The following is a 27,081-nucleotide window of genomic DNA, read 5'->3' on the forward strand; positions in this document are numbered from 1 at the left end:
CCTGTCTTTCCATTTCCTCATAAGGCCAAGACATGAAGTAATTAGATGTAGACATAGGTTGTTATTGTAGCAAAATGACAAAGATCAGTGGTTATTGGTAGGAATGGCTTTTATAATCTAGTTTAATGGTCATTTACCTTTCAGTGACCTCGGTGTCAGGCAAAATTGGCAGCTCTTTTGCAAGGAATGTGCTTCCTCAATGGGGGCTTTGCAAGCTGCTGCATTTTTGGCTCTAGCTTCACATGAACTAGGATAGACACTGCTGCAATGCAAGAGACTTTCTGTCTGCAAAGAAAGGCCATAGACTCCTGCCAAAAGAAGCCCTTTTCAGTGCTGTCCTACTGCCGCTGAATTGCTGTTGAAACAGATCAGTCGTGTTTCAAGCAATGCTTTGCTTATTGCTGCAACCAAAGTTGCAACCTTCAACCAGAGGGAGTCTGCTCTGGTCAGAGGGCTGCCCAGGATTTTCTGTAAAATGGGTTGCATTGTCTTGGAGTAAAAGGAGGGAGAACATCTCTCATCCTCCACTTAAGTGCATGCAAGAGGAGGTGGTAGTTCTGGTTGTAACCACCTGTAAGTCCTTATTACATCAGTAAAGATGTGATATTTCTATACACTTTAAAGTTCAGTCCTTTCAGTGATGATCATCCACTCATTGCAGATGCAAATCAGCCAAGTCTTCTGTTGACTATGATGATCCTACACCACTTTCCATCACATGCTGCAAAACCTTTATGGTTTTATCCAGTGAGTGATACCTGTGGCCACGGAGAAGAGCAGCATGATCTGAGCTGTGCTGTGCTATCTAATGGTACGCCGTATGTGTGGCCGTGCTTTGTAAGGAGATGAAGGAGGTCATATCCTGGGGCTTGGGAGGACTGGATTCAGTAGAGGTATTCACAATGACCTTGGCTAAGTCTTTGAATTCTTCTGGGCCAATCTTAATCTTAGAGGTATTCTCCTGTTTTCCATGAAGTAGGCTGAATTTTTGTAAGTGCTATGGAATTATTTATTTGAGATGGTGCCAGAAAGATTACGTGAGTCACGTTGTAATTGGGGGTTCAGGAAGAAGTGCTACAAGAGCTGAGAAGAGTAATGTAGCTGTGGAAGGAGGTTTCTCAAAAGCATCTCTGAGAACTGCGCTGCCTTGTGACTTGGGCTTCTGTCTACTTCTGATCTCTCATCCTGCTGCTCACAGCCATTTGATTTTGCAAATGAGCTCCTTGCACCTGTAACTGTTGCCCTGCAGAGCAAGCCTAGCTATAGGAATCATCTCTTTATGTGCTCTCATTTCTAAACTGCTAAGATAAGGAGAGCAAAACAATGCAGCTTGGAGGGAGAGCCATTTGTTTCAGGCTGCTTTGGATAACCACCAACTTGGTTTTGCCATGAGCACATTCAGTACATCATCACCACAGCATGATAGGTCTTTAGCTGAGATCAAGCAGTGGTTTCCAGCATTCAAAATCCTGAGATGGTTTGACGTACGTGGCCTCTCAACTGTTTTTAGTCCTATTCACCTGCTGGGACCTGCTGTGATTCTTGCTTGCACAGAGGATCTTGCAGACCCCCATTGTATTAATTCTTCTTACTTCTCACGTTCATCACTCCAATAAGTATTAGCTTGTTTTCCTTCTGATATGAGAGAATGAATGGTCACATTCATTTCAGTGGCAGTTTTATTTTTGCAGGTATCAGGTTTGGACTGGGAATGTCCAGCTGAGATCAAAGAGATACTTGCACAGAAGCAGATGGTTTATGTGCTGCTTCTTGCTGAAGAAGAGCAAAATGAATCTCTCTTGAGTCCCTGAAGTCTGAACCCATTGAAGTCTGACAGAGTCTTTCCACTGACCTCTGTGGCCCCAGGATCACGTCCTAAATGACTTGCTTTGAGTCACTAGAAGCCTGAATTCAGCTTTGGTGGGCTGGAAAATGTAACCTACTGTATGGGCTGCGCTATTCATAAGAGCTCAGCGCTGTGTGTTTGCTAGCTGTGGATGCCTGGGAGAAGAATAAAGTCATTTTCTGCAGTCGTGGGGGTGGAGGAGGGAATGGGAATTATACCCCCTTCCCTGCAAATGTGGTATCGTGACTTCCATGCGGGCAGCTGTTGGGAACTGACCCACTTCTGAAGCTTCAAATTAGGTATTTTTTGTGCTGTGTTTCTTCTGATACCATCCCCAACACATAAATGTCCTGTCCACTAGGACAAACTAAGAGGAACATATATTTAGGCCTGACCAAAAGAAACTGACCTCAATTTAAATTTTCTGAAGAGGCCCACCGAAGCAGATGAGCAAGTGTAGCAAGGCTGTGATTTATGCCAGTGGAGTTTCCTTAAACTTAGAAGCAGGGTCCTTGAAGCTTGAGAGAAGCCGGTTATGAGTGTGTTTGACACTAAATGCTCGTAGTTCATTGTTTAATGATATCAATGACATCTAATAATGTTGTCACCCGAATACTACCTGTTTCCTTACAGTTTATGAAAAATGCTGTTGTTTCTTAAAGTGATTCTTGCTTTCTCTGGATTGCAGTGGCTTATAGCTGGGCAAAACAGCAGCTAGCAAAAACATTCAAGTTAACACAGGATGATACAGGCATTTTCCATTCCCTACTGTTCCTAAATCAGATGAGAAGAGAATTAGTTGGGTGTAGAGGGTATAAAATGAAATGTGAAGAACTACCAGTTGGTAGTCTCCTCTGGAGCCATTATTGATTGATCTGGAGTCATTAGACTGTTTTACAATCACGCTAGTGAAGATTAATACAGTTTGAGAGCAGTAGCATGTTTTTCAATTAATGGTTAGCAACATAAACCTTTACAGTGTCGTTTATGCTTTATTTATCAATATTCTAACATGTATTCACCTGAGGAAGGGTTGCCTGGTGGCTAAAGATGGGGGAGTAAGAAGGTGATGGCTCTCTCCTGGTCTTACAAAAAAGTTCTGTGGGACCTTGGAGGTGGTAGCACTTAAACTAGATATGCTTCAGATGTTTTGCCCCACGAAACCAAAATATTAGCGCTTTTCTAGTTCATTGGTGTGTACTGTGACTCACAGGGGTACCATGGGAACACACAGCATGGAAATGCTGTAAGCAGAGGGAATGGAGCCTTGCCCTAGTTAAATTATCCACGTGTCACGTTCCTTGGTTGTGTGCTGAGGAGTCACAGCCTGGTTTGCAGCCTGGTGGCGGCAAACCCAGGCTTTGCTGCCCATCTCCCCCGCAGCTCCTTAGCATGGGGGAGCGATGGAGTGGGGTAGCGGGGGAGCCTCCAAAGGGGAGGAACGGCCCCGGCTGGGTTTTCCGTGCTTTTCCCACACACCGTCATTCTTGTGCGGCGCTTCCTCTCTCCACATAATACTCTGTTATTTCCTCCCTGGAACGGACTCCTGCCACTGCTGCTAATTAGCCCACAATAAACTTCAGCGTGAACAAAAGCAAGCAGTTAAACGCCTGTTGCTTCAGCGTAAGCCCTGTCAGAGAAGTGATTTGTCGGTGGCAGAGCTGAGCAGCACCTCCTCGGAAGGAGAACAAACCTATTAGCCTGGCTGAGCCGTCAGTGCTGGGGAGCGGTGCGTCCGAGTTGCTCGTTGCGGGTATGCGGGGATATCTTTGGTACGGCAGGTTTTCCTGAGGGTCTCTGAGATGCTGCTCAGTCTTGGGTCTTCAGTTCCACGTGGTACAATGATCTCTGTGGTCGCTACCCAAGCAAGACGGCTTGAGAAGTTACTGGATTATGAATTATGTATGTGCCTTTTTTTTTTGTCTCTTTTTGAGGGGACATATATAAATGTTTTCAAATCATTACAGATAGAGAGATAAGGAGGAGGCTTGGAAAGAGGAACCAGAAAGCAGAGTCTTTGGTAGATCTAAATCTAGATGAGGTTTGAATGATATTTGCTGGGAGTCAAGATTCAAGTGTCAAGATCTTGCTAGCTGCTTTTGTGTAATCTCTAATGCTCAAAATCCCTCCAGGCTTTTCCCCCCTTGACCAAAAAGTCCCATAGGAAGAAGAATAGATATTTACATGGGATTTTACTGGTGTATGAACAGACTAAGGGAAGTTGGAGCCTTTTTGGTTTTGGGACCCACTTTCTTTTCAAAACTAGAGGGAGGGTTCAAGCTGGAAAACTAAATAAGAATTATTCCTGGGCAGAAAAATGCAGAGGATCTTGGAAAATTCAGAATTAATGTATGTCCTCTTTTGAAATGCCACCCAACTGCTTTGCCAACTTTGTCTCTGTTGCTGTCGTAGCTCTCGAGCAGCTGCTCACAGAACTTGAAGATTTTCTGAGGATACTGGACAAGGAGAACTTGAGCAGCACTGCCGTTGTGAAGAAGAGCTTCCTCTCCGACCTTCTGCGGGTCTACACCAAGTCCAGCGGTATGGGCAAGGAAAACCGAGGATGGGGCGGTGGGCTCTCCTGGGAACTGCTACGGGGTCTTGAAGCAACGTTTTCTCGGAGCTGGTGGGAAGGGGAGACATGAAAATTAGAAGGAGAAAATGAAACAGAGATTATTTTTGCAGTGACCTCTAATTGTTTATGTAAAATTACTATAGTTATGTGTCCAGCTTTACAAGCAAAGGATTCCCAAGATTCCTGATACTTTCTGTTTTCCTTATTAAACCTTAAGTTTATTTAATCCACTTTGTAAGATACACAGGATGTACTGTTTGGCCAAGTTAATGTTTAAGTAGAAATTTTAACTTATGGAATTTCCTGACTATAAAGCATTTAATTTTTCTGCTTTTTATTATTGCTTGGGGTTTTTTCTGCACATTGCCTCAACCAATATGCTCTCCCCAAAATGTACTCAGCGGACACACTTTTTGCATCTGTCTTTGTGGAAAAACTTAGCAACGTGAAAGCAGTGGATGGGTAAAGAGTTCACTTTTCCCTTTGGTTGCAGGTGGTGATGAGGAATATATTTATATGAACAAAGTGACCATCCATAAACAGCAGGGTGACCAGGAGAAACAAGACAAAGGTAGGGAGCTGAAGATTAATGGCTGCCTCATATCTAACGGGGCAATGAAGGCACATGTGGTTAGAGCCTTGCTTTTACTGGGACCAGTGGAGGCCCCTCTGGCAGCTCTGAGGGACGAGGCAGTTGATGGTGTGGAAGGACTGCCATTTTCATTACATTCCTTTGGAAATCATGGTCCTTGCCAACACTGTGAGGTTATTCCTGGAAGTAGCACTTTGGAGGGCATTATTTTGGGATAAAAATATTGCCTTCTAAGGCTTGCAGCTCCAGTGCCTGAAATATTTAAGGAAGCCATCATGTTTCCTTTGGCCACGAAACACGTCACTTCACCTCTTTGAGACCTTGAAAGCATGCGTCTTTAGTGTGTTGCTCTGTACTAGCCCAGAGGGTCTGCGTTGCCACAACCTTGCGAGGCGAGTTCCCAGGCGCAGCCTGCACCCTCGCCATCTGTGCGGGCAGAGCACCTTCATCTCCCGGGGAGCACAAGAGTTCTGCGGTGTACAAGCCAAGAAACTAAACCTAGATAAAATATTCACTTCCAATTTAGATTTCCCAGATTTTGAATTTGCAACACGGGAGAGAACATAATTCTCAAAATGTTCTTGCTCTTTGAAGTTCATCACAAAGGCTGTTTTTGATAATTGCGTAGAGCGAGATTATTACTGACACACATCTCCTTAACGCACGCGTAGTCAGAGGCTGACCGTACCCCACAGTTTCCCATCCAAATAGATGAGACGAGGATGCATCAGTGCAGCCTGCTGTCGACATGCTGGTCCTGCCAAAGCTGGGATAGCTCCGTTTCCGGAGTTGTTTGTTTTGGTTTTATTGTTTTGTGGTGGGTTTGTTTGTTTGTTTGTTTTGGTTTTTAAACTACCCGCAGCTGAATTTAGGTTAACTTCAAATACCCCTGAAGACAGGATGTCCTCCCAGATTAGGCGTGCAGCCCCAATGTGATCTCCAGACAGGGCCCTGTGGGTGATGCTGGAATGCCCCGTAACAGGATCGCACAGCCTCCCGGTAGCTCCAGGCAGCTGAGCAGCAACAGAAACATCTCTTTATATAAGTTCTCATTTGGGTGGATAAAACAAGACTTGCACTGATCCACCATGCTGAAACATGGGGGCAAATCTCAGACAATTTATTTTTAGAGTTAGTTCTTTTATTTCAGACTTTTCCCTATCAAGGCCATAAGCCTACCCACTCAGTTGCTCCCTGTGGGACCTGGCGCTTCTCCTTCTCTGTTTTCAACAGCCTCCCTATTCCAAGTAAAACTTCTGAGTTATTTGGAAATGTTGAAGTCAGTGAGACACATGTATGGGATCTTAGCCATAGCTGCAGCTGGATGTACAGCCCTGACCCTACCTATGTAACTGCACAGAGAGGTCTGTGCCTGCCTGGTCAGAGCGGGACCTGCAGGTTTAGATTTAGCAGGTGGAGGGGGCCCTAGTACCCACGGGTGCTAGGGGGTCTGATATGGATCCCCCAGTGATTATGCAGCTCCCTTTACCCCTTTTATCCACTGCCGCTCTGTGCACTGTTTCACTGAAATCCTTTGGGGGGATGTGGTGACCACACTTTTGTGGCTGAGGGCAATGGGACCTCTCATGCCCTGCAGGGTTTCTTCATCACTGTAGCTGTGCTCGAGTATGCTCTAGCAGCGCAGGGTGAAATGCTTTCCGAAGTGATAATACATCAGCTCCAAAAGTCCCCTCTCCAAACCTTAAAGCATGCTATTTCTGCAAAAACCGTATTTCACTGCTCACTGTATCTGCTTCCAATTCCATCAGTAAGGATTTAAGCCGAACAGTAGGCTGCTTTTGAGATGCCTTTTGTGGCACAGTAATTGAATTCACTGCAGTGAGTGATGAAGGCACTATCATTTACTTGATCGAGAAACACAGCAAGTCTCTACCATGCAAGTCCATGGGGCTCTTCAGTGAGCTGAAGGCATCTCCTTCTGGAAGTCAGCACAGAGGGATCGAGGTGCAGGAGTCTGGGAGATGCGCAGTGTAGGGCTCCTGGTGGTGCACGCTGCAGTCCTCTTAGCCCAAATACCAGGAGAGATTCGCTTTTGCAAAGAACAGAGAGCACAGATAAATAACAGTTTGTCCAGATGTGAATTTTAGTAGGCTTTTTGCCTGTTTTTTCTTCCTCCTCTCTTCTAAATTCTCTCCAAATTCCAGGTTTTAGAGAGACATCTTTATCAGAAGACACCTCCAAAGTGTTAATGCTTGTCTAGGAAAAAATACTGCTTCCCTCCCACCCCAATAAGGAAACAGTCTGTGATTAGGGGTGCTGATGTGTGTAGCAGGAGAAGGAAGGGGTATGTACAGCACATGCTGTGTGGACTGTCCATACAGAAAGCATGCGTCAGGTGCTTGTCCCCACATCCTGGGCACAGCAATAGCTGCCCTCTGCAACCTCAGAACAGAAAACCCTGTAACATCTCCCAGGGGTCTTGTCAGGATGAAGGTTAAAGGGATGGTTCTTCCTGCACAAAGCCTGAAAATCAAAGCTCCATCACATCCTGCTCTGCTCCTCAGCTGGAGTACCTGGGCATGTGTCCATGGAGGTGGGCAGGTTTCCAGCAGGGTGAGGACTGAGGCTGTGGTCTCCATCCCGTGCTCCAAGGTTGGTGGGAGGAGGAGGAACTGCTGGTACAGAAACCAAACAGCATTTTCCTGGCACAGTGAGGTTCAGTGGGATGATTGCTAGGTTTGCCGGAGAGTCGAGAACAGATGGCCACCACTTGTGAAGGGTTTGGCAGTGGTTTTTGCTGCTGCAATGATTTCTCTTCTGTGGAACTGAGCATGGGAGGTTCTGCCTGGCGCAGGAGGATGTGAGTTGGCCTGTCCATTCCTCTCTGCTAAAAGGCCCCTAAAAAGTTCCCTGTGTGGACAACTTTGAGTGTGGAGATAATCCCTTTTGGGTAGTAGCCCACTGGGGCTTTCGGAAATCTCAGACTTGTTTCTGGTGTTTCCAAAAGCGGTAATGGCCTCAGCAGCTGCTGTTGCTGGAAGGTGTCTGCCCTGAGAGCGCCGTCTCCTTGGTCCTTTACAGAAAAGGCCAACCTCCAGCAGCAGCCTGTAGACATGACTCTGGCAGTGTAACCATGGGGTGTTTTGGTAGGTGGATCTCCCCATGATCAGTCTGTGTCATGGGCTCACCTGCTTTACTCTGAACCTTACAAGACGTCCGGCAGCCCTACTTGCGAGGTGTAAATAGCTGCTTGGAGTTGGTGTCTATTGATGCATGGGTCTCTGTGTCCTCCTGACTTACTGAAGTTAGCCAGTGCTGATGACCAGGAGACCTGTGTCACAGGGAGCAATTTCTCACAACAGATGTGTTTTGAGCTCCTGTGCCATCAGGCCAGGAGCTGGCTGCAGCCTGGCAGGGCAGAGCTGTCATCGTGGCTTCCGAGCCCCAGACGTGAACAAAGTAATGTGGTTTCCAGCTTCTATTTTTAAAGCCCAGAAATATGCAGCAAAGTTCCTGCCCGCGTCTTGTGAGCGCAGTGCTAACTGCTGCTGGGCACTGTGCGATGCCTTGGTGGTTTCTGTGTGTGCCCGAGGAACGTGGCTGGAGCGTCAGCAGGTGACTAAGGGAGTCAGAGCACCAGCTTGCTGCAGATTTTGGACCCAATTCCCTTTTAATTTACTGGACTTGCCATATCTGAATACCTTAGCCTCATTTCTCCCAAAGTATTTGGCAAGAGACGCTCTGTAAAAGGGGACTTCCCCGCTGCACAGTATAATGCCTTCAAAGTCCTTCACTTTTCAGCCATTTGGTGCCTTGCTCCCACTTGTTCCTGAGCATTGCTCTGTTGTGCTATCTCAGAGGTCGTGGGATTTGGGCACTTGTTCGAGGCCACCCAAGAGTTCTGTGGTGGGGAAAGAGGGACTGAACACAAGTTTTCTGAGCCTTCGATGTACCCTCCAGCTACTGAATCACTTTGCATTCAGCTGCTTGGAAAATCTGACTTTCCAGAGGCAGACGCAGATCGCCTGGAGCAGTTCTGCTGCCATATGCCCTTTCACATGTTTGGCCTGGGCTGCTTCAAGAGCAACTCTTCCTTCAATAGCAATTAAATTACTGTTCTTGGCTGGCTTTGATAAACCGTTGTGCAGCCCAGCTAGGCAGCAGCCTTTGGAGTTCGCTCTGGGAGCAGGGTGGTACCAGCTCCAGTTTCTGGAAAGGCAGCAGAGGTGGGGACAGTCACCGATCTGTCTGCTCGCAGCAGCAGGGATCAGAGCTGGCCAGGACTAAAGTGCTACGGATTTCCAGATACTGTGTAGTGTCTGCCCATGCTGCTTCTCCAGACCCTTTAAAGTTTCAGCAGTGGGTCTGGGCTTCACAGTTTTCTCTCCAGAAGACAAAAGATGTCCAGAAACTAGAGGCCAGCTCTCTTGCTGGGTCTCCTAGTGCCACATTCCTGGGTACGGCCTGAAATGACATGGTGGCCCTGCAGCGCTGCCTGTAATTGCCACTCTGCTTCCTACCGAAATAGCACCTCGCTGTTCCTGCACAACCCCGGGCAGCAAGCGCTTTGCTGGGAAATGCCACATGTCATCGATATAATTGTGTTTCTGGCTTGCAGCGCTGGATCGGAGAAACTCCTTGACCAATGGAGACTCAGGACTGCATTCGTCCCCTCCTCAGAAGAGCCTGCCGGACCTCCCCCCTCCAAAGGTATGTTTTGCAAATCCTTTGCTTTTCACTGCCCAGCCCTCAGCCTGGGGACCTGAACCCCTGCAGGCTTCACTTTTGTTACATACTGTGCAGCACGAGTAAACGGAGACACCTCTGCCCGTGTATTTTAGTGAGACAAATAGTCCTGGTGAGCTTTACTAAAAAAAAATAAAAATTAAAAATACTTAACTAGGGGCTCCCCATCGTACAGGTTTCCAGCTATACGTTTGGTCTTTACGAACACTGCAGGTCAGCGTGCGGCTGGTGGCCCAGGCAGGGTGGCCGTGCTCCGGGGCGGCTGGGCACCTAGAAACCCCTGCGGTTCCCAAAGCTGGCGCGCAGAGGGAGCAGGCAGCTGTGGGAGCCTTGGGCTTCCTGTGCGTGTGCAGGAGCACTGTGCAAAACAGGCTGTGTTCCCTGCCAGGGAAACCCACGCCCATCACATGGCAATCCAGGCTCAAAGAATGAAGAGAACTGAGGTTTTTCCAAAGAAACAAAGGTGAGGCTGGCTCTCAGCTGTTGCTTTGGAAATCTCCAAGTTGTAAAGCAGCTGTGCCTGGGCTGCTGGCATGAACTTACAAAGGCCAGAAATCCTTCAGCTGCGAGGTGGTGGGGCGATTCCTGGGCAGCACCAGGATCTCCCTCGCCGGCAGAGCCTTGCACGGTTTGACCGTTAGCAGAGAGGATCAGGTTTGCTTCCAGCTGAAGCGCCTGGTATCATCTGCGCATTGGGCAAAGGTGCCGGCCGTTACGCTGGTTGTACAGCCCGCAGGTCTGTGAGGAAGAGTCGCCAGCGCTGTAGATTTTTCCATAGGGCAGCTATAAATCTGGTCAGGGTCTGATTATAAATCTAGCCAGGGTCCAGTTCAACACCATCAGCTTTTAGTGGGATTTTGTCTCCGTGCCAGCAAGCCAGCCCGGTTGTCCTCGAGAGACGCGGGTCATCCTCGAGACCCCAGATGTTGCTGTGCAGTAGTTAATCCGACATGGGAATCGCTGTGGCTGGGATTCTGAGATGTGAAAGGGAAGGAGAGCAGGGAGTGCGCATGGGGAGGAGAGGGAGGCATGGGGGAGAACGGGTGGTGCATCCATCAACCACAGAGGAGGATCTGCTCCTTTCCCAGGAAGGAGGACGCGGGGTGAGGCCCCAGGACTTCTGCCTAGGGCGCTGCGTGGCTCAGCTGGAGGAGCTGGGAGAACGAGGGAGTAGGACGGGATGCAGCCGGCAAGCACCTGGACGGAGCGCGGTTGCCTGCTGGGAGCTGCTCCAGCCTGGGGGGATCTGCCCGCACAGCCGGCCGGGGATAGTCACCTGGGAGCAGCGACCAGAGCAGAAAACGCTGTTTGGCTTTGGGTTTCTCAAAGCCAGAAGGGATGGCGGCCATGGCAGGGACGTGGGCAGGAGGATGGTGGTGCAGTGGAACGAAGGCATGACCGGGGAAGCAGCAGCCGGGTGTCCCCAAGGCATCTATGCTTGTGCTTGGTGCAGCCCAGCTTTCTCACAGGGCAATCAGGAAGTTAAATGAGGGAATTATTAAAGAATAGTCTTGGATGTTAGCTGAGAAGGTAAGCCATCCGTCTTCTCCCAGGCCTGTGCTGGGAACTACCTTCTCCCACCTGCTTACCACTGGAGCTAACCTCCTTTGGATGAAGCAATCAAGTACCTCCTCACTGTGAGCATCTGAGTGCCAGTGAGCTGGTGGCAGCAAAGATATCTGAGCTTACTTCAAAGACCAGGGCTGGGGAGAGCTTTAATGTGGTCCCAGTTAGTGTGTGGGAACTGCTGCTGTGGGGAAATGAATCTTCCCTGTCCGTGTGTGCTGCTCCCAGCGCGGGCAGGAGCCATGACCACCTGGGCAGTGGAGGAGAGAGCGCAGCTCCTTACACAGAACGGGGAGGTTAGGAGAGGACCTCAGAATATATCTATTTTAGCTCTGTAGAATTTTCTGTGGTTTGGTGATGTTAAGGCACCCTGTGGTGTTGCTCTGCGCTTGCCTTTTGAGGCATTAGGAGAAATTTGATGATAAAGCTCTGCACAGCAGATTGTCCCTGGTATTCACTGACACCAGCAGTCAACGGGCAACCTAACAGGGGTGGCCCAGCTGGATCCCACTAATTTCCTTGGATTTGTCCCAAAGTAACCTTTAAACAATGAGTCCCACAGGCTGTGGCTCAGACATCGGTGACCTTTCATCTGCGGTAGCCCTGGCAGCTCTGCTGCTTTCCGCAGCCACGCGCTGAGAAAGTCACGCGGTGCGGATGCCCAAGATGGTTTTATTTGCATGATCCGTTGTGCCATAATGCAACAGGCAAATGTTCTGCAAGGACCAGCCGGGGTTAGATAACTCAGCATGTACTCTTTGACTTAAGCTCTTTTGTCTCTACAAAACAACTCCATGCCTTTAGGGAAAGAGAAGAGAAAAAAATAACTTCTGGGGCAGCTGAGGTGCAGTCCCACCTAGTCCCTGTTGGCTTCCATTGTCTGTAGGAAACAAAACAGAGCAGCCCCTTTCCCCCCACCTCCTTCCCTGACACTTGTGGGATGGTGTCAAATAAACCCACAGCGTTTCGCTGTGTAGGCAATTTGTTCATGGTTGTAGCACAATGTGAGCTGGCTACACGCAGGAGGCCACCACAGATGACAATTGCAGACACATTCCCCGGCCAGGGAAGGGATTAAGTAAAGCTTTGGAGTGGCTACGTTTGTTTTTATTTCTTTAATTTAACACATTAGGACAAATTCCTAAACCTTTAAGTGTTTGGAGGCAAGTGTTTTCCGGCAGCGTGTGCTACATGGCTCTGGAAAGCAAGCTCAGAGTCTGCTCACAGCATCTGGCAGACCCATGTAGGAAGGAGTTTTCAGCCAAGACACTTGAGAAGTTTGCGAGGTTGGCAGAGCCGCGTGCAGCGTGCCCATGTGGGAGCAGAGATGCGTGATTTTGGCCGGTGTGGTCAGGGTACCTAGGTCCCACAGGCTCAGTGGCATCCTCCTTCACGGGCAGTTGCTGGCCAGAACATCTTTTTCTTCAAAGCTTCCTTTCTGCTTCTGGGCAGCAGTACCTCTTGGTGGAAATATCCAGGGCAGCATGGACAGCTTTGAACCTACATTTGATGATGCTGGCATGACCTGCAAAGGGACTGATCCTGCCTTAGATTGCTCTGCAGTGCTGGTGCCCAGCTGGCCCCTCTTCTCCAGGCCACCAGGAGCAATCATATGGGCTGGCATGAAGGACCATGCATGATCCATGATCTTCAACATTGCTGTCTCTGCAGAGAGAGATCTGCTCTTCTGCCTGTCCTCCAGAGAAGAGTGGGGCTTTAGCCCTGCACATGATGAACGTCCCATCCAGGATTTGCACAGGTCTCGGTCAGAAGCCAGTTGAAGCGGTGTGAGCCAGAGCATACCGCTGTCAGATGACCGGGGGTGGCTTGGCCTGGGCGAGGAGAGAGGACACCTCACTGGGGAACAGGGGGATGCTACTGTCGGGTCATGATGGGAGATGGGATGCCACACGTTTTGGGAAGAGTGTAAGCTGTGCACTTGTCTAACTGTGATCTCCGGCTCCGCTGTCTCACGTTCAACAGCCATGTGAATTACTTGAAAAGTAAAAAGGTTGTTTCTTAGTTTCCCTTTTTTTTTTTTTTTCTCATGTGTTGATATTTCTAAAGGATCAAGGCACTGTTTTTCCTGCCAGCCCCTGCTTGTGTTTAGGGAGGGGTTTGGCAGGCACCACAGGGATTTTCCAACACTTGGACTCTTTTCAAAGGCTTATTTTCCATCAGTGTTGTTTATCCATTTCCTTCATTTTTTGCTCAGAGCACAATTAAAGATCCCTGATATAGTTCTTAAAGCAGAGATTTTTAGCTGTTGGTTTGCTATCAGTCAGAGACTTGGAGACACGACCAGCGATCGCTGAGGCTATGCTTTTCAGTGTAAAGCCAGGATTGCACCAAATGCCTGCCCTTCTGGTTCCCTGTTAAGATAATCAGTAGCGCAGAGGATCGTCCCCAGTTACGATGAGCAGCTTAGGGGGGCCAGTGCAGCAGGCAGGAGTCCCAGTTCACGGTAAGGCCAATGGGTTGGAATTGCTGCTTTTGAGGAAATGCATGAGTTGATCTTCCCAGGGCTTTCAGCAAAATTAAAGAAAATAATATTTATGGCACAATTATACAGTAATTTCAAAGAACTCCTTTATATTTGAGCTAACTGTACACCGGAAACCCTCAGCAGTCTCTTTCTTCCCTGTCATCTCAACCAGTTTACATGAAAACCCTGGTGTACACATCTAAAAGGTCTCATCCACTAGGATGCACTTTAGTGCTAATAAAAAGGATGCCCCGTTGTTTCCAAGTATCTGTTTTTACCTTAAATCATGCTGCTTTTATTTATTTATTCTGCAGATTCCCGAAACAAAACAACCTCCGGTCCCCAAGATGGAATCCCCAGAGGGATATTATGAAGAGGCTGAGCCATATGATGTCTCTCTAAATGGTATATCACAGCTAACTCTCGGGGGGGCAGGGGGTTCACGTGGGAGATAGAGGACTTGAGGTTTATGAGAACGAGTAAACAAAAGTGTGGACACTTCTTACAGCTTGTGTGACAAATTTGTTTTCTGATGCTGGTCACACTTGAAATTACAGATCTAATGCTAGTTGGAAAGAAAAGGCTCCTGAATTACTCAGATTTTTAACTTTCCTGTAGAAATAAGTAGCACGCCTGGGTTAATATAACATCACTGTAAAATATTATCAACCATTGTGGGTTCTCTTTGTCTTGATTTTTTTTGGAAGATAGGCTGTAGTCAAACGCAGGTTTCTATTGAGGCATGGTGAAGCTATGGTGGCTTGCGTTCATGTCCTAGTGCTCTAATCGTCCCTTTGGGGCTCAAAATCCCTGACACCGTTGCTCTGTTAGCCGTGATAACCGTTTTTATAATTGGCTATTTATTCAGCTCTGTCTCTTGTGGCAGTTTAGCCATCTGTAAACTTGATTAAAAAGCCACACTTCATGTCAGGGGACAGCGTGCAGGTTCCCTCTGCGCACACTCGCTCGCTGGCTGGGTCGGCACCTCCCAGCCGTGTCCTCAGCAGTGCCACCGATACCTGTCACCGGTGGGCTCCCCACCCCTTCGGGAGGAGACTGCCGTGCGCAGGCAGAGCTCCCAGGTTCTCACTTTTTAAGATGTATTCGTGCATCCTTCTCCCGGTGAACACCCTTCATGGGAGATTACCTCCCTCTGATCTAAAAGCAGAGCTGATCTTGTCATCGCTATATAATCCATTTAAGCCCAAATGAGACAGATAATATCGCTCTGCTGCAGAAGCAGATCTCTGCTCATCAGCCTCGACTGCGGCGGAGTAGGGTGCAATGATGTACGCAGCGTGGGGCAGAGCTGAGCAGGGAGCGTCGAGGCAAGCAGAGGAGTGAGAGTTAAGGGTAGAAGATTTGCATCGAAACCCTTGGCTGTTGAATCCGAGCTGTTCATGAGAGAAGCCGAGTCCTCTCCGGCCCCAGTGCGCACCGCCAGGCTTTGAAGCTCCCTGGCAGGGAAGCACCAGTGGTGCCACTGCTTGAAGTGGCCGGGGGTTGATGTATCCGAATATGCCCTCCTGGACAGCTCGTAGCTCCGTTGTGGGTCACTGTTCTCACAACGGCTTAGGAGTTACAGTGCTAAATGGAAAAGGGAGATGTAGAAAGATCTTCATTTCCCTGAACCATCTGTATCGGCTGCAACCGCATTACAGCAGTGAACAGGAAGATCGTGCCCGGCTCGGGTGGGAAAAGGTGCAGGCTCATCACGGCCGGGGTGAAACGTGCCATTTGGTGCGGAGGAGAGGTCCCCCAGCTCTGCCGTGTGTAGTTAGGTGCCAGCTCGGTTCTGCCGAAACGCCCTGGGTTGTTTGGCTGAGGGCAGGGCTGTGGTGTGCGGGGCGCAGGGGGTGAAGCCCTCCCGCAGCCCGGGCAGCGCAGGTCACTGCAGCCTCATCCCCGCGGGGGGGTTCCAGTTGCCTGTGCTGTAAGATAAATGGACTTTTTTTTTCCTCTGCTGCACACTGGGAAGAGGATAACACCCTAAGAGCCGTGGCATGTAAAGACATACACCGGATTAGCTGGAGTATGGCCACGGATCTGTGTGCTGGGAAAACCAGGTTACGTTATCCAGGCAGCTCCATAAACTCGTGTTGCGTTCAGAGCCTTGGCTGGCAGGAGCGATAAGCACACACCCGGCCTAAACCTCTGCTTCTCCTTGGTAACCTGCTGCTCAAAGATGCAAATACACCCGCCACCCACTGAAATCCAGGCCAGTCAGATGCCTAAGGAAGCGAGAGATCAGAGCCCTGCCAGCATGGTCAAAAAAAGAGAGAAAAAAACCCCATATGAGGGGAGCACTGCCAAAGTGGGGCAGTCTGTGGCTGCTGTGAATAGCTGTTTGACCAGCGGGCTCCGTGTTTTACCGAGCAGTATCGCAGCGGTAAGCGGAGATGGGAGCCCGTGAAGCGAGCAGAGGTGGGACGTGCAAGCCCGGGCAGTCCCTCGCCGCCGAGGAGTGCGGTGCCTTTGCCTCCTGTGACTGCTCAACCGCCGGTCCCCTCTGCAGGCCCCAGCAGGTCCCTTCTTCTACACAAACCACCTGGCGTGCCATAATGCCGATGGCTTTCAAGGTGGTTTGCGTGAGAAGGAAGGTGGCATCGCGTCACCGAGAATCTCTGCGCTTTTTGGCAAGCTCGCGTTTGAGGCGGTGCCCTGGGGTGAGTGGGAAGGAGGAGCAGGGAGAGACGTGGAGCAGCAGGTACGTGGCACAAGGAGGCTGTGGGGGGTCGGAGGATGGTGAAGCGTGGCACGCCGTGCGGAGGGTAGGTCGGGCAGCAGTGCTGGGAAGCTGCTGGTGCCCTGCTTTGCCTCAAGAGATCAGGCTCCAAATCCCACGGCACGTGGGGCAAACCTGCAGGTCTCCATCCTGCCCGTTGGTTCAACAAGTACAAAACTGGGCTCCCCGTCCCTTTTTCCCCCTCTCGCCTTATCAGATGGTAATAGTACCCCGTACCTGTCCTACGTGGAGCGATGGTCATTGCTAGCAGATGCCTTGAGACCTTGGTGTGACCGCTGTTGCTAAGGAGCAGCCTGGACATGCATGGGTTTGCCCTGGCCAAAGACGCTAAAGCCTGACCCTGGTAACCCCCCAAGCCCTCTGTGCTCACCCCCCTCTCCCCACAAGCTGGGGAGGGAAGGGGCCGGCGGTCCAGGGAGCTGTGGTGGTGTTTCTGACAGAATTACAGCACGAGCCTTGGAAGACACCCATGCATCTCCAAACACATGGGCGTAGTGAAATCAAACAAAAATAGGAACATCCCTAAAATTAGTGGATGCACTGCCAAGAAAGGACATCAAAGCAAGCCTCCAGATGGGCTGAGGAGATAGAGGATTCGTGCAGCGTCAGAGGTGGGACTGCAAGGCACTGTAACAAACCGTGGGTGAATTAATTAAAATGAAGTGGGCGGGCGAGACCGCTGGGTCTCGGGGTCCCTCTTTCATCAGCAGGATTCCCGCCTCTCCACTGGGGACGCCTCTGCCTTTCATTTTACATCTCCGGCAAATGCTGCTGCTTCCCTTTCCTCCTGGGTTGAAATGTGTTAAACCGTTATGGCCCTCGTCCTCGGCTGCGTTTGCATAATTGAAGGGTGCGATAAGAAACAGAGTGAAAATGCAAGGGGCAACGCGACTGCCAACTGAGCAATAATTATTCCGGCTGAAACAGCTCATCTTCCCTGGCTGATTTTAATTACGATGACAATGATTCTGTTTTAAAGGGAATTGCCTTGTTTGAGGGGATGGGTTGAAAAAGTTGTCCCTGTTTGAAGTCTCACCGCAGGGCGTGCTCCTCCGTGGGCAGCGGGGACGGGGCAGCCTCACCAGGCAGGGGGGGAGCGCGGGGCCGAGCCGGACTGACACCCTTGTTCTCCGCATTTGCTTATCTGTGGCTTTCTCTCTTTGTCTCCCTTTCTCTTTCCTTTTGACTGTGCAGGTGTTTTTGGTAGGCTTGCTGCGGCTGGACCCAAGCCAGGGTTGCAGGTTACTGAGGGCGTTATTTATGCCACAATAACGATGGGTATGGCATGCTTTCTGAACCTGAAGTGCCTTTTTTTTTATCTCAGTTTTAGCAAAGATGATGAGGTGCCTACCCCTGGTATTGCCCATTACGTGCATGGAGGGTAACCACCTCTCCCCTTTCTCTGCCCATGCTGGATATACACGAGGCAGCATTTTTGTGTGCTCTTCCCCATACTCAAGATGACAATGAAGAGAACTTCCCTAGCCTTTATTCCCCTGGTTCTGGCCACTGATGTGGAGCTGATATGTGGTAACGCTGGCTGTATTGACAAGTAGCCGTTCGGCGAATGTTGAAGGTGCTCTGCTTGGGCAGAGGCAGCTCTGGCGTAAAAGGTGGTTGGAGCTTCCTGCGTGATGGTGTTGATTTAGCTCCCTGGGAGGTCGTGGGAAGACAAACAGGAAAGCAGAGGTGGATTAGTTAAAGACATCCAAGAACATGGCTGCCGCCGATGTCACGGCAATGAGAGGATAAAGCTGTGGTCTTAGTTGAAGCTGCCAGGAGGTGGAAATGGAGAACTTGTACTGAAGTGCCTGAGCTGTATGACTTGGGATTGAGTGAGCCTTAGTGGTGACAACAGTGTTGTCTCAAGTCACCCAAGCAAGGTTTGTCCCAGTTTGCCAACTACACAGCCTGGAAAACGCCTTTCCATCATGAGGCCGTAGCAGTGTCACTGGGCCAGCAACGGCTGCAGGTCTTCAAGTAGAGAAGAGCTCATCTCATGAGGCACTTGTGGTTGTGGTTGATGCACAAAAGAGCAGCCAGGGCTCCCACGGAGAGCATGGAAGAAAAGTGTTATCCCCTCAGGAGAAAGGTAGCAGCCTGAGACCTAATGCCGAGGTGAGGGGCACCCAAGACACCCAAAAGGGGCCAGAGGGGCAGTTAGCAATAGCCCCATGTTGGTAAGGGGGGAGATTTAGAAGATGAGGTTCCCTTAGGCATCCTGTCTGCTGCTGCTGCTGCATAAGGAAGGGTCCCTAGCAGTGCAGAGGTTCAGCTTCTTGGTATTTCTAGGGATGAGAAACCTCAACACTTTTACTTCGTCTGAATTTCTGCCCAGGGTGCCTGTGGACAAGGTCCGCGTAGTGATAATGCACTGGGGGGTAATGTTTTCCCGCAAAAGGTGGGCAGTCCAATACGTTGAGGGTGTGGAGGTGGTGAGCCAGTAGTGTGCTGTCAGCACCATTCAGAGAATTTGAAAGGGAGGATTTGCTTTTTAATAAGTTTGTTTAATTGGTGAAGCTTTGATCACTTGAGGGATGTTATAAAGTGAGATTTCACTGGGGTTGAAAGCCCAGTAAAGCTACTGGGCTGTAGCTTTGTTGCTGCATCTCAGTTCCTTTTATTTTAAGAACAAATAAACCCAGCTTAAGAAATGTTCTTCAGTGAAGTTCCTAATGCTTTTTTCCCCCTCTTTTCTGGCTGCTTTTCCTCTTTTTATTTTGCACCAATCTGATAATGTTACTTTTATGTGGATATTAAGATTTGATGAGAATCAAAATTAGATTAAATTCGGGCGAGAGAAACTTAACGATATTCCTCCGTGCTGTTTGGTAGGAAATGCAAAACCCTACACAGATGCTGCCCAAATCTTACCATCTTGCTATGTGAGCCTACCTTGGAAATAAGAGCTGTACTGTAAATGCCAGCAGAGCATTGCAAATTCCCCTGCAATCAGTGGGAACATTTTCACTGTTTCTGATGAGTCTGGTACCAATGACCAGCTGTTCCTATCAGCTGAAAACTCCAATACCTACAACACATTAGAGCTGGGTATTGAAAATCCCAACTCCTCCTAATAACGTAGCAATCCATTTAAGAATGAACATGAAAAATGTGATTAGTATTATTTACAGCTGCCACTTATGACTAATTTTTGCTGCTGCAACAGTGTGTTACTTCAAAGCCCCTTGCTCTCCCTTAGATGCTGAGTAGAGAGACCTGTTAGCCCAGAAAGGGAAAGTGGAATGGCATCTCAAATACAATAGATCATTGCTTTCTGCATGGCCTTGCAAATACCATTTTTACTTCTGACATTCAGAGGACAAGGGCTGATTGTAGCTTGCTGTTGCCTTAAAAATTGTGAGTGTTTGGCTTGAAGTGGAAAATAGAAAAAGCATCTTTGGGCGAAAAAAGCAACAAACATCAGAAAATGTCTAAGGGAATGTTCTCGAATTTGTGGTCAACTGAGAAGTGTCTTTTGAGTGTTTGCTAACTGAGACTATTGGGCACAAAACATTGCAATGAGATTAATATTGGGCTAGAAAGAAAAAAGGATCTATGAGGGTTATTTTCCTGTTGATTATCCTCCTGTAGGAGAGCCTCAAAAGACACGTCCCTACGCTGGAAGCTTTTGCATGTGTGAGCATGGCTGAGGCAAGCAATAGGCTCAGAGTTGTCCTAGAAATGTATTTGATGATAGAGCTTTGCTTTTGTTATAGAAGATGGTGAAGCTGTTAGTAGCTCCTATGAATCCTATGATGAAGAAGAGAGCAGCAAAGGCAAGTCAGCAACCCATCAGTGGCCATCCACGGAGGCCACCATTGAGCTGATGAAGGACGCCCGCATCTGTGCATTCCTGTGGAGAAAGAAGTGGCTGGGACAGTGGGCAAAACAGCTGTGTGTTATCAAGGACAGCAGATTGCTGGTGGGTAGATCCTCCACTCTCTGCCTAAAACAACCTATTTTCATGAGCTGGGGAGGGAAGTGGCACCTCAGGCCATGTTAACTAGCTGGCAAAAACAAAGTACCTCTAGAAGCAATGCTTCAAAAAACATGTCCCAGAGATCTGGGGATCTCATTTGATTTTCAGAAGGGATGTGGGCGTGGGGCTGCTGTGGGGGGCACAAGGGCACATTTGTGGCCAAAATCCCAAACTCCCAAAATGCCTAGAGATGCTTTTTGAGGTGGCTAAGCAGAAGGGATGCTTATCCCACTGGCTAACCACATATTTGACTCTCTAGCAGTATCTGTGAGAGGTATTTCAGACTATATACACATGTACGTAGATGTGTATACATATAGAGATGTCCTGCGTGTAGTCTGTGTAGACATCGCAGCCTTGTAGGACCTATAGGACCTTCTTGTGTTCAGTGCGCTTAATGCGTGTGGTTGCACAGAGCCACTTCTAGGGTTGAGTTCATGCCAGCGAGTGAAAGGGAAGGCTGCTCCTCAGGCTCTTACCTGCCCTCCCATCTTCCTTCCCCAGTGCTACAAGAGCTCCAAAGACCACAGCCCTCAGCTCGACGTGAATTTGCTGGGCTGCACTGTCGTTCACAAGGAAAAACAAGTGAGGAAGAAAGAGCACAAACTGAAGATCATCCCCATGAACGCCGATGTCATCGTGCTGGGGCTGCAGAGTAAAGACCAGGCAGAGCAGTGGCTCAGGGTCAGTGGCACCTTTGGGGCTTGCCCCACTGGTGCTCCCGTGCTTCTACCCTGGCTTTGCTGGGAGACCATCTCTTATCTCAGTCCTGTCCTTGTGTGCCCTGGCTCCCTTCCTCACTGCAAGCCCATATACAAATACACCACTTCATTTCCATGTCCCGGGACAGCTTCTTCCTGCAGCTCCCCGCCGCCTTCTGCAGGCGGGAGGCTGCGGAGGGACCTCCCAGCCCAGCTGCTGCAGCAGGAGGGGTGTCTGGGGTGGGTGCCCAACGTGAATTGGCTGAGGAAGGGGAGATGTGGCCCTTTCCCTGAGACAGCAGCAGCAGAAGGAGCCTTTGCAGATCCTGGGGCGGCAGCGGGGCTGCGAGGCGCCAGGGCTGCCTTTGCTGGCAGCCTCTCCCCGGCTGACTTGGATCCGGCAGTTTGTGCTGGCTGCCTGCTGCAACACCAGGAGAGTCCCCGGGGTCGCAGGGAGCGTAAACCATGGGTGTCCCAGGCTGCTGTGGTTTTGCCTGTCCTGGGTGGGGGAGAAGTATTGATCCCGTTACTGCAGCTCTCTCACAGGCTATGGCTTCCCCTTCTGCACAGGTAATCCAGGAGACCAGCGGTCTGCTGTGCGAAGGAGGCGGTGAAGGCAACCAGTACATCCCAGATTTGCAGCGTCTCAGTTACCCAAAGGTACACCTTGTCTCTACACAGAGAACTAGCGCTTGGGCTTTTCCACTGTTACTTTAATAAATAATAGTTGTAGGTGCAGTAATGTTACCTGAGCAAAGACTGATATGAGCGTAACCAGACTGATACAAGTGTAAGGAGCATTATTGGAACAATCTTAATTTTCCTTTGCAAACTTAATTTTGTTGCCACATCTTTCCCTCAAAACTGACTCGGCATTGGGCTCTCCTCCATACAGGGCAGCAGCCACTATCTCATCCAACAGGGCAGTTGTGCTCACCAAGAGCTTTGGAAGGGACATAGACCCTTGGACACCAGGGCTTGGGCCAGTCTCTACGCCAGGTTTAGGTGACACTCCCCTGGGGGCAGCTTGTTCCAAAACAGTGGGAGAAAAAATAAACCTTCATAAGTCTCTGGCGGACACCCAAAATGGACCTGTTTGGGCACCTGGCCAATTCATCTGCCCGTGCCCTTCTATGGGGACTGGCAAATGCCCCACCAGCCAGGCTGCAGGGCAGGAGCCCATAGGGTGGCATCAGTGGTGCCACCGCATTGCCTCAGAGGCGAGCCCAGCCGGGCGGTTCATGTGCTGGGTCTGCCCACACCAGGCTCAGAAACGATGGGGAGGGCACGGCGTGGGTGAGCGGGCGGGGGATGTCTGTGTGAAAGCATCTGCTACAGAGAGGGTGGGACCTTGTAATTTAGGAGGGGGGGAAAAAGGCACTTGCAGCGGGTGCTGGCTGGAGGAATGGATCGTGTGCATCTGCGGAGCTTGTGTCTGGTGCTTGTTGACAGGTGGAGGTATCTGAGAGGTACTCTGCAGCCTCCGAGAGCGGGAGCAGCACGGACGGCCACGCAGAGACAGCCGAGACAAAAGATGGTAAAACCTCACCCTGGGAATGACAGGGAAACCAGGGCATCGACCCTGCATGTGGCGAGGGTGTCTGTAGCTTCTCCTGCCACCGCCACCTCAAACTGACCTGATGCAGGGTGAAAGCTGCATGTGAATTCACTGCCTGTGAATTTGATTTCAGTGCTTTTTTTCCATAATGACGCGACAGGTGGATGTTGGGATTTCTCAGCAGTTACAGAGTTAGGACAGGGCTTGAGAAACCTGGGTGTGATACCTGCCCTACCACAGAGATCCTGGGTGACTCTGGGCAAGTCACTTTGGGACAGTTTGAGATGGCATAAATTCAACCTAAGTGACTTTCCTCAGAGATGTCTGCAGAGAAACTTGGAGTACCTGTGTGAAATGCTTAGCTGTCTCCAATGGGAGAGTTACACCTTCACACCAGGGCATCCGACTCTGGGTTTAAAGCTGCATTCCCATCTAAAAGAGGAGATGCTCTATTAGAAGGACGGTGGGACCCATCTATATATTGGAGAGAGAGAAAGAGAAATCCATGCTGAGGACTCACTGGAGTCACCCAACAGATGGAGCTCAGCTGCTGAGTCCCTCTACACTGGGACTTCATCATTTCGTTATGATAGTGGGAAGGAAAATCCAGACTAAAAACATCCAGCTTGATTTCTTACCAGGATTACCTGATGATTACACAGCCACATTCACGCACTGGCTGATGTGCTCGGTAGGAAAATGCTGAAGAGGCTCTTTGGGCGTAAGCTTTCCCCCTCCCCATCTTGAGTCCCTCTTTTAGAAAGGAAAAAACTTGAATGCAGTAAATATTTATGGGTAATGGTTTTTAATTCAATTCTTTGTAGTGTAAGAAAGTGAAGGGAGGTTGGCACCTGCACAGCAAGACCTGTGCAAACAGCCTTCCCACAGCTCCTGCAGCGACTGGCGTTGGGTCAGAACTAACCCAAATTTAAAGCAATATAGATTAAGTATGTTCAGCAGACCACTTAACTGAGATTACTGGTGCCATCTTGCTCATCATCTCCCTGGGCTTTGGACTATTACAGCCTGTCCCCACGTCGCAGGTTTGCCCTCTGCAAGGGATGCGCGTGCCGCAGCGCGGTTGGGTGCAGGACGGCAGTGCGGCCAGCTTTGGGGCAGGACACCTAGCCGGGACAGCTGGCTGTGTGTATGGCTGTGAGTTGGGAAAGCCACGCATATATCTTTTTCTTTTTCTTTCCTGGTAGTTAAGAAGAAGGGCACAACTGGCCTGAAATTGAGCAACCTGATGAACCTCGGGAGGAAAAAATCCAGCTCCATGGATAGCCCAGAGAGATCCCTGGAGACTTCAAGTAAGTGGCAGCATGAGCCCCTGCAGGGACTTGTCTGAGGGCTGGACCTCGGTGTGCAGGGCAGGATGAGCACCAGGCATCCTCCTCCTCCTCAAACACGCGCGTGGCAGGCTGTCCTGCTGGGGGAGGCAACGAGGCCACGGTCTGCTTGGGCCGTGACAGTAAACGCATGCGGATTGTGGTGCCTCTTACACGTTAAGGTGACGGTGTGGCTTACAAGGGTGGGCAATAGCTCACAGGGTGATGCAAGAGGAAGGGCAGGTAGTACCAGACATGCACGCAGAGGGCATCTGTGCTGCTCTTCCCGGGCATCAGCCCAAGGTGCAGCAGTCAGCAGGGAGGGAGTTGTGTGGGTCAGCTGGTATTCACCATCTGGGACCAACTTTGTCCAACCATCTGCAACCAACTTGCTGCTCCAAACCTAACCTGAATCTCGAGGGTCTCATTCTGAACAGATTTTTACCCTTTTCACCCTGTTTTGTATGGATAGGACAGCTTGTTTTTGTGTTTCTGCTCTTTGTTGTTGCCTGTGGCTTTGTGTTGTGCAGTGATCTTGGAACTTACCCATCAGACATCCCCATGCACACAAATGAGTTTGGATTCCCTCTCCCCGGGGGGTGGAAAATGTGCCTAAGTAACCCGTGCTTGCTTGCAGGTTACCTGAATGTGCTAGTGAACAGCCAGTGGAAGTCCCGTTGGTGTCAGATAAAAGACGGTCACCTCCATTTCTACCAGGACAAGAACCGAAGCAAACTGGCTCAGCAGCCCCTGAGTTTGGCAGGTTGTGAAATTATCCCAGAGCCAAGCCCTGATCATCTCTACTCCTTCCGCATCCTGCACAACGGGGAAGAACGGGTCATTCTGGAGGTAGGGTGTATATCTCCAAGAAAGCTCTGCTTTAAGCCTTCAGCTTGGGTGTCTTAGTAGGCCTAAATGCTGGTGAGGTCCTCCAGAGGAACCCTCAGTCCAGCAAAACAGAACCTGAAGTGTGGGACTCTGGTTCATCTGCCTGTGGTCACCTAGAAGGTGTCCCACCTAGCTGGTAACCCAGGCTGTGTCTGACGCTCGTGCCTTCAGCCTTCATCTTAGGCACTCATCTTAGGATGGGATGAAGGGTCCTCTGGAGGTGCCCATCTCTCTCCACTGACTATAACCTTGGATGATTAAGTTATATGGCATGCATTTCAGATGGTTAATGTTAGATGAGAGGAATGCCACTTTAGGGATTTAAGTCTGTGGTTAGGAAGAACAGAGAACTCCTTCTGAAAACAGAGTCCCAAAGCCATGGGTCATGCATCCCAAGTAAACCGCTCACAGATCTGCCCCTGAAAGTGCAAGTGACTTCATCTCCATCTGTTACTTTCCTTTGCCTGCATCCAGGACTGTTTATCTCTAATCTTAGCTCTCTCTGACGACAGCGTGATTATAGTAGGAGGTGGACAATGTGAGCAATTTCCTGTATTTTTCCAGTGGGTGGAATATTTATAGCTAAACAACTGACTTTGAGGGCCTGCCATGAAGTTTGAAGGTGTTTTTGTTTAGCTTCTGATTCAGGGTATGTCTGTGTCTAAGAAATTTTGCCTAATTACAGATGTGAAGAAGAGGTGCTGGGAAAATTTACATTTTGTGAATGGAAGAATCTGTATTTTGTTGGGATGTCAGACTCAATGTACAGGCTGGCTGGCTGGCAGGCTTCCCAGGGACTGAAGTCTCTGCTAAATAAAACAGATTGAAAGCTTAGAATATACTTTCCAGTTTGGGATTCACTTGCCCTGAATTTTACTTTGTGCTTACTGCTCTAGCTCCTCAAATTAATGCAAAAGATGGCTGCATCCGCCCACTTCTTGCTTCAGGTAGAAGTCCCCCACTACCGGGAAATGCATGTGGATATTTGCTAGAGCTGACTTCAAGGCACCATATTTAACTCTTCATTTTGCAAAATGTCAGACTTTTCACTGCAGCTGGGAATTTGGTACCGACCATGTTAAAGCGAGACCGTCTCTTTGATGTTCTCTGATCCCACGTTAAGCTCTTCCCTTCCCCTCTCCCCTGTGCAGACAGCCCTGCAAGGGGTTTGGGCTCTGGCATCAGGAACTCGCAGGCTCCCTGGTGCGCTTGGGTCTCCTTGCACGTCTGTGTTTGGCAATCCCATTGCTGCGCTCTGCTGGTGCAGAATAGAACCCACACGCTTTCCTCTCCAAAGCCAGCTTCCCACAGCATCTCCAGCCCCAGACACTTCTCTTCTCTTGCTCTTGTAGGCAGCTGAGCTGATCACCATTAAAAGGAAAATGCAGACTGACTAGAAATTTTAGGAAGGAGTTAAGCAAAGAGCTGCATTCATATATCTTCCAATTTTGCAAATCAGTCCATACACAGAGTGGTACTTCTTTCTTCTTTAATGCGCTCTCAGGTTTAATATAAATACCCGGCCGTTCATCTTTCCCCTTGCAAGGCCGGAGGACTGCTAGCATACTTCCCTACCCAAGGCTAAGCCTGCATTAGCTGTGGGAGTGCAGACTGCTCTTGCAACCCATACTATCTGTCTGATCACCTCGTAGGCGAAGTCCTCAGAAGAAATGGGCCACTGGCTGGGTCTTCTCCTGTCAGAGTCAGGTTCGAAAACAGACCCAGAGGAATTTACCTACGATTACGTGGATGCTGACCGTGTTTCCTGCATCGTGAGCGCCGCAAAGAACTCCTTATTGTACGTCAGCAGTAATGCATGGGACTGCAGGGACTGGTGGAGGGGAAGCAAGCCGGAGCGGGGGTCCCTCCGCTTGCGGGAGGTTGGCTGCGATGGGAATAGGTGGTAAATTCGTGGCTGCAGCTCAGTCGCTTTCTTTGGAAGCTCAGTGTGGGACAGGAGAGCACTTGTCATTGTCCCACCATGACGCATCTCACCTGAGCTGCAGCTTGCCATGGGGCTAGGGGCACGTGCCCAGGTGGCTTTTGCAAAGGCAGGTTGGTGGCGTGGGTTTGGCTGGGGGTGCGGGGCTGTGGGCACCCAGCCATG

General features: G+C 49.7%; 1 protein-coding gene across 4 annotated transcripts in view; it reads left to right on the plus strand.

Annotated features, from left to right (window-relative positions):
* AFAP1L2 (actin filament associated protein 1 like 2) overlaps positions 1-27,081 on the plus strand; it is a 73,680-nt gene that overhangs the window by 40,578 nt on the left and 6,021 nt on the right. For 3 of the 4 annotated variants that reach the window (XM_075504493.1, XM_075504490.1, XM_075504491.1), the window contains exons 2-12: positions 4,259-4,387; positions 4,915-4,992; positions 9,593-9,684; positions 14,086-14,176; positions 20,237-20,442; positions 21,004-21,183; positions 21,771-21,860; positions 22,653-22,737; positions 23,964-24,068; positions 24,724-24,935; positions 26,627-26,772. In XM_075504493.1, the coding sequence (XP_075360608.1) occupies positions 4,259-4,387; positions 4,915-4,992; positions 9,593-9,684; positions 14,086-14,176; positions 20,237-20,442; positions 21,004-21,183; positions 21,771-21,860; positions 22,653-22,737; positions 23,964-24,068; positions 24,724-24,935; positions 26,627-26,772 (1,414 nt within the window). The remainder of the gene's footprint in view (positions 1-4,258; positions 4,388-4,914; positions 4,993-9,592; positions 9,685-14,085; positions 14,177-20,236; positions 20,443-21,003; positions 21,184-21,770; positions 21,861-22,652; positions 22,738-23,963; positions 24,069-24,723; positions 24,936-26,626; positions 26,773-27,081) is intronic. The other variant, XM_075504492.1, reaches the window with a different exon arrangement.

Source organism: Mycteria americana, chromosome 6 (assembly GCF_035582795.1).
Source record: "Mycteria americana isolate JAX WOST 10 ecotype Jacksonville Zoo and Gardens chromosome 6, USCA_MyAme_1.0, whole genome shotgun sequence".
NCBI lineage: Eukaryota > Metazoa > Chordata > Aves > Ciconiiformes > Ciconiidae > Mycteria > Mycteria americana.